The following is a 7,470-nucleotide window of genomic DNA, read 5'->3' on the forward strand; positions in this document are numbered from 1 at the left end:
GTAGACCACCTATTCAAGGAAAATAAAATTTATTATACACTGTATAAAATGATTAATATACGAAATCAGTTTTATAATTACATCAATAGTAACGGAAATACGAATGGATTCTTGACAACGAGACATAAAAAGGGCAATCGGTATCATGCCCAAGACTGCAGCAGTAAGAGATATCCGCCAATAGCATTTTTCTTGTAGTCAGTGGCTCGACACATCTCCCTATACAGGAAAGCCAAAACTGTCAAACCCCAACTGAGTGATCCAGCCAGACGAAAGCCGCCAAGATGTCGCAACCACATACAGTGAACTTGGTTGCGCAATTTGTCCGGCATCGGCAACCCTCCTATCAGCTGCAGTATGCATGCCCGTGCATATATTTTAACTTCATCATCAGAGGCGTCCTCGCTCAACTCCCGAAAATTGGCATCTAACCAATTTAACGGTATCTAACCACTATTAAAACTTTCCGAGACACGTCCTAAATAGTCCCGACACAAAGCAATTCATGAACCGTGCGTCATCCCCGATATCACATCTTCATCCACCGGAAGCCCTAGGTGCATAGAAACATCCTCAAGTGTAATCGTGCACTCTCCGCACGGAAGATGGAATGTGTGGGTCTCCGGCCTCCACCGCTCAACTAAGACAGAAATAAGGTCTGGTTCTATCCTACAGTGACCCTCATATCTACCTATGTGACCAAATTCAGTCTCTACTAAATACAACAAGACACAACTAGGTATCACTAACTTAAGGTTTATAATAAAAGGATCTAATACACGGTTCCTCTCATAAAATTATATAATTACAAAAATTAATTTTTAAACTAATAATCATGCATTAAATAAATAAATAAATTATTACTAATAATTTAAATTATATTAAAACGTTAAAATGTTACTGTATCAGCAAAATGTCGCGATATATGATTTCCATCTAAGTGAAGTAGACCTCCTTCCATTTTATATATGCAAAAAAAATTAAATAAAATATTAAAAAATTTAAATACTTAAATAAATTAAAAATAAAATATTAAATATAATAAAATATACCTTAAACAGTTAAAATAAAATATAAAAGTATTTGAGAGAAGTTGAGAGGATTTGGTGTGATGAAAATGATTGAGAATTGAGGTATTTATAGGGAGGAAATGTGGTGTGAACGGCCGGGGTAGGTGAGTAATTAAACTTAAGGGCACGTCGTTCTAACGCGTGTCAGCATTAAAGATAAAGCGTGACCCCTGTCTCGCGCTATACCCCATATAATGCCAGATCAACGTAAAACGTGCTGCAGGGGCGTACTTTACCCCACGTGATTCCATATCAACGGCAGGGACAGACCTTACTACAAAAGGTGTTACATATAAAAATAGTCTAAAGAATACCTAACAAAAAATAATATAAGGTATAAGTGATATTTTAGGAAAAACACCAGTAAAAATAGCACAGCAGATAATAAAAATCTAATTTGGTTTTGTCTGGTTTTTAAAATACGGAGGTTGTTTTCAGTTATCAGCAAACCAAAGGTGAAACAAAAAGAATCAGCAGCAGCCTCTGGTTTTTAGTATTATTTTAGTCGTCTCTTCTCTTCTCCCCTCTTTGTGAAGTCTCGTGTTTTTCTCCCCTTTTAAGCGGCTCTGATTTGCCTTTTCTCTTCCCTTCTTCTTGATTGATTGAGGTAACAATTTATGTTCATTTCTCTCTCTTTTTTTTAGCTATTTGATAGTTCTTAATAATGATCTCGCCTTAACCAACTAATAAATTCATTTATTGCATTGGTTATGTTCGCTTTCGAAAAGTATTTTTTTAAATGATTTAATTATGCTTATTTATGATTTTTTTAATATGTTATTATGAGATTGAGATCTTAGGATCTATGTGTTTTTAATTGGATCTGGAAATTTTGATTTCTTTGCAGGTTAAGATTGATAACTCACTTAATTTTGAGATGATCCCGGAAACGTGAAGACTGCTTAGTTTCATTAGCTTGCAGAATTAGGCTTTCGTCTTTTCTGAGTATTATCAGCTTCGTCTTTTCTGAGTATCATCAGCTGAAATTTCATTTGTCGATTACGGCTGTTTTTGTTGTTTCCTATATATATACAAGGGATAAGAGGTGGAAAATTTTGAAAGCTCTAGCAATAATATGGGCTATTTGAATTCCGTGTTGCAATCTTCGAGTCAGGTTCATGCTGAAGATGGACGGATTAGCGGCGGCGGCCTTAGGTTGGTTCCTTTTCTCTTTTCATCGTTCTTTTCTTAGATCTAGAATGTCTTTCGATTCATACTTTTTTTTTGCATTGCAAGTTAGCCGTTTTTTTCACATTACCATATGGTTCAACATCATGTGTTTTGGTTTGCGTGTCTTGTCCAATTTGTATGCATTTTATTCTGAATTTTTCTGTTATTTATTTCTGTTCGTGGTGTTCAACTACTTGGTGTTTCAAGAGAGAAGAGAATGGCGCTTTGTTCTCTTTTCTGGTGTTTTCTGTTTTGTTATTTGATTTTAGGTGTTACGTTTCCTATTTTGTGGTTGTGAACTTTTATGGCTTTTAATGCCTTTTTCTAAATAATATTTACTTATCTTGCTGAACAAAAAGAAAAAGCTTCCTGATGAAAATTGGAACATCTCCTTTGAGATCTGAAATTGTTGATATATCTGTTGAATTCCCTTTCAGACTATGTTTTTGCTTACTAGGACAGTATGCTTTAAGTTAAACCTTATGAACATATCTCAATTAGATAGGGTGTGTTGTTTGCAATCAATATCACCTAGCAAAAGTGAACGAATACTGAATAGAGAGAAGACGGAAATGAATTATGCCATTAGTGCATGCTTGACCTCCATAAATTTGGAGCATTTAGATGTGTTGAATTCTTGTGGATATTTATCTTGAAATGATTTGTTGCTGCATAATTTGGGAGAAACCTTAGGTGTAATCTTTAAGCTGTTGTTTTTGATGCATGTGATGAGATGAGTTCTCAAACGTCGTTGGGAATAAAGCATTCTTTATAAGTTAGGGAGTAATGGCATTTTGTCTTGTTTTGGTATTGCATTTCCTAGGATGAATTATTACTGTCTTCCGTTTTCTGTAGGATCTGGCTTTATTTCATCCCAACAAGGCATTTATTCCCAATTTCCGTTAGTTTGTATGAATTTTGAACAAATCAGTTTTAATATACAAGCTTTTCATTGAAAATTGAAACATCTCCTTTAAGATTTAAAATTCTTACATCTGTTTAACTGCCTTTTAGACAAAGGCCCTTGCTTATTTGGATAGTGAGCTTTTAAGACAAACCTTGAAACACATCCCAATTAGATAAGGCATGTGTCTGGCAAGTGGCAATAATTATCATCTAGCAGAAGTATGGAAAATAGAGGGGGAGGTAGACAAATGAAGTAATGCATGCTTCGCCTCCAAAATTTTGGAAAGATTAGGTCATATTCTTAAATTTGGAACATGTTGATATGTCAGATTCTTGTGGGTCTATACCCTGTTAAATCTTCATTTGGAAATGAATGGAGCAAAAGAAATGCAGGAAGAAATATATTTTACTCAAATAGTATATTAAAAGTCACTTAAATGTGTCTTGCATTATTTTGAAGTGATGATCATGCACACGAACTATCAGATTAAAAGTCACTTGAATATGTTTTGCTTAAACTTGATGATAATATGCTAATTCTTTAGTTATCAGTTTACATCTTTCCTTAAATTATGGAATGATACCAAGGATGTCTAAAATCCAAGTGTTTCATGTTTCCTTGCAACAGTCAGAATGGGAAGTTTAGCTATGGCTATGCAAGCTCTCCAGGGAAAAGGTCTTCAATGGAAGATTTTTATGAGACAAGGATTGATGGTGTTGATGGCGAAATAGTTGGTCTTTTTGGAGTCTTTGATGGTATATTGCACTCTTAATTTTGTCTTCCTCTAGCACATGCATACAACCTTAGTAAACCATGTGTATGCTTCATATAAGCCACATACATGTCAATAGTTTCTGTAACATCTATGATGGTTATTATTTGTGTTAAAGAGTGTGCATGATTACTCTATGTTTCCATCAGCAGTACACTTCTTAATCTGTTTCCTATTATAGATCTAATTCATTTACTGTAGTAAATAAGGTTGCCAGACAACTACAGGTAGAATATATACCAACTTATAAGATGATACATTGTAGTCTCAACTTAGAGAACGTCTCTGAAAGGATTTCATGTGGATTCTGTTAATTTTTTATCTGGTCCATTATGCTAGCAGTATCTGAATCCTTTTCTTAAAGGCCTGTTACTGTCTCAGGATTGGGAATTATTATGGTAAATCATAACTTTTGCCAGAAAGATTTTTCTTTTACCACTAAAACTAATTTCTTTTGTGAGCAATGTATAATTAATTCATTAGGTTGTTCCACTACTAGAACAATTCTGATGTAGTAAACTATGGTTTGTTGTCTTCTTTACCAAAAATTTGTTTATGATTAATTCACTCCTAGCTAGTTATGCTGAGTTATAACCTGATCTTTACAAGCATGGTTTTTTTAGGTCATGGAGGTGCCCGGGCAGCTGAATATGTTAAGCATAACCTTTTCAATAATTTGATCAGGCATCCAAAGTTCATTTCTGACACCAAATCTGCAATAGGTTCTTGGCATTATAACTGTATCATATAGTTGTATTATTTTCTAGTGGGTTTTTAATTCACCAGCCTAACTTCTCTTTTAAATGTTTCCAACCTTACCAGCTGATGCATATAGTCATACAGACACTGAATTTTTAAAATCAGAAAATACTCAGAATAGGGATGCTGGGTCAACTGCTTCTACGGCTATACTTGTTGGCGATCGGTTGCTAGTAGCAAATGTTGGGGATTCCCGTGCTGTCATCTGCAGAGGAGGCAATGGTAAGATCCATTATTTTTATTTTTGTTTCCATTCCTTTGATTTCAAATCATTCATGAAATTAAATATAAAATTGCCATTTACTTGACCTGTAAAACTAAAACTCATTGAGAATATTTTAACACTGTGCATTCTTCTATACTTCTTCACCTATCTTGGTGTAGGTGTGAATATGTCAGCCCTTTTGAAAATCTTTTAAATGATTATGTTATCACTAAAGTCTTGGTGTGACTTATATACAATATTTCCCCTTACAGCTATTGCTGTTTCCCGCGATCATAAGCCAGATCAAACTGATGAGCGTCAACGGATTGAGGACGCAGGAGGATTTGTCATGTGGGCTGGTGAGGGTTTATTTCTCACCATCTCTCCTTCCCCTCTTATCCTCCTATCTTTTTCTATTTTATGCTTTGCTATGATGCCTTAAATTTCTTCCTTTTATTATGACTGAAATGTCTCCTTAGGAACGTGGAGAGTAGGAGGTGTCCTTGCTGTTTCTCGTGCATTTGGTGATAGGCTCTTGAAGCAATATGTTGTTGCTGACCCAGAAATTCAGGTCTGTCCGAAGACTTTGTTGAAATATGCCGTGTCTCTAGGATGTACTTGCACACCATAATTTTAATAGAACCCAGTAATGCAGAACCCTAGCCATTTTGCTCGCAGTTGTGCTTGTTAGAGTCCTGCCTTGATGTCTTTAAAACTCTTTTAGGATCCCTAATTGTGAAATCATTGCTATTAGTATTTATATTGATTTTTGAGCATTTTATACTCTGATATCTCTTTGGTTGCAGGAGGAAAAGATTGACAGCTCTCTGGAGTTCCTTATTCTTGCAAGCGACGGACTGTGGGATGTTGTTTCAAATGAGGTATGAAACAATTGTTTTACTCAATGCCTCGTATCTTACCAGCATCCGAGAACCACAACAATGTGTTTGTCGAGCTTAGAAGTAGTTTGAAGAAAATCTATAGAACTGAGCATAGTTAGCAACCATCCTCCTAACTGCTGGTTTTCCCTTTCACAGGAGGCTGTTGCAATGATAAAGCCGGTACAGGATCCTGAGCAGGCGGCAAAGCGGTTGATGCAAGAGGCATGCCAGAGGGGTAGTGCAGATAACATAACTTGTGTTGTCGTGCGATTCTTGTTCGATCAATCGAGTACCAACCAAGGGGCCACCACACCTAGTGTATCTGCATAAGCACCATCTCTTTCCATGTTTTGGTTTCCCAAGTTGATGGTAACAGAAGTAAACTCAAATACTTATGCAGCTAGTCGTAAAAACAGAAATATTTAACAGCACGTTATAAGAAAAAAAATGAAGAAATGCGTGAGGGCAGGATTTGCATTAACATCTGGACTGGAACAGAACTGATGCATATGAGTTTAGCTTCTCGAATTCCAGTTAAAAATGGATTTGTAAAGAGTCTGATGAAAGGCTTGAGTCCACTTGTGTATGCTGTAAAAAGTGTAAAACTTATCTTAATTGTTGTAGTGGCTATTTGTGTTGAGATGTTGCTTTCAAGAACTACGGTTTCATTTGATTCGCCATTATGAAATAAATGCTTTTATTCGACTATTATTAGGATTTGCAGAAACAATGTCACAAAGGCCGTGGATTTTTGGTGGAGCAGAGAAACGCATCATCTGTTGAAAACTTCCGACTGATAGTAAGTTTTGTTGTTTTCTCTTTTTGGTGAAGATTTGGTTAAATTATTAAAATAATACTCTTTTAATCTTTTTTTTATTATTTCCTGTCTTTTATTAATTTTTTTAAAAGTCAAATTTTTTAAATTAATATCCTGATTATTTTAAATATTTTAAAAAATTAAATTTTATTAAATATATATTTCAAAACTATTTTATTAAGATTTCTTAATAATGTCTTAAATTCGTGAGTTCAAGTAGTAAACAGTTTGATATCGCTTAAGCATATCTCGAGCTCGAGTCATTGTGTTAGAAGAAAATTTCGTTAAGAGACTCACTCACCACACAACCAGTTGGGCGATACGGGTTGGTCCGGATTAGTAAAGCAAAGCCTTGAGAACCGGAAGAGTAACAAAAAAGAATAGTGCCCTAAATTTTTTAGGATGAACTACACGGGTGACCATTGAACTATTGTCCCTTTTCATCTTGACCATCAACATTTTGATTTGATCAATCAGATCACCAAACTATTTAAATACTTCAATTAAGCCACTTTAGTTAACTTTTAGTAGAGGAGGTGACATGACAATTAAAAAATTTGGTATAATTTCATATTTAATCCTCAATATTTATATATCCTATCAGTTTGGTCATAATTTAATTCAATCAAAATAAATTTGATCCCCAATTAAATGGTGATATATGTTATTACCTATGTAGAGGATTTTTTAAAATATTTATTTTTTAATAAAATAAATTTTCTTGTGCTGGCATGTGTCACACCCTGACACCCTATTAAAGAGAGAAGAGAGAAGAAAGCCAAGAATATGCTTCAGGGTAGAATTAAACGTGGGTCTTCCCAGCATCCAATCCAACGTGATGGCTAAACCATTCAGCTACGCATCCCAAGTTTTCTTTTTTTTTTTTTTA

The 7,470-nt window shown here is 34.8% G+C and overlaps 1 protein-coding gene across 2 annotated transcripts; it reads left to right on the top strand.

Moving 5' to 3' along the window:
- The first annotated feature begins 1,498 nt into the window (after nucleotides 1-1,498).
- On the top strand, nucleotides 1,499-6,460 carry LOC120144855 (probable protein phosphatase 2C 59). 2 transcript variants are annotated; one of them, XM_039158815.1, is made up of 9 exons: nucleotides 1,500-1,677; nucleotides 1,918-2,225; nucleotides 3,775-3,902; nucleotides 4,543-4,641; nucleotides 4,742-4,900; nucleotides 5,156-5,242; nucleotides 5,363-5,454; nucleotides 5,690-5,764; nucleotides 5,921-6,460. In XM_039158815.1, exons 2-9 carry the CDS (start codon nucleotides 2,146-2,148, stop codon nucleotides 6,092-6,094), a joined length of 894 nt encoding a protein of 297 aa, XP_039014746.1. In that variant the 5' UTR covers nucleotides 1,500-1,677; nucleotides 1,918-2,145; the 3' UTR covers nucleotides 6,095-6,460. The 2 variants fall into 2 exon arrangements, with proteins under 2 accessions (XP_039014747.1, XP_039014746.1); XM_039158816.1 differs by lacking the exon at nucleotides 4,543-4,641 and having other exon boundaries at nucleotides 1,499-1,677.
- The last annotated feature ends 1,010 nt before the right edge of the window (nucleotides 6,461-7,470 follow it).

Source organism: Hibiscus syriacus, unplaced genomic scaffold, assembly GCF_006381635.1.
Source record: "Hibiscus syriacus cultivar Baekdansim isolate YM2019G1 unplaced genomic scaffold, ASM638163v2 tig00110890_pilon, whole genome shotgun sequence".
Taxonomy (NCBI): Eukaryota; Viridiplantae; Streptophyta; class Magnoliopsida; order Malvales; family Malvaceae; genus Hibiscus; species Hibiscus syriacus.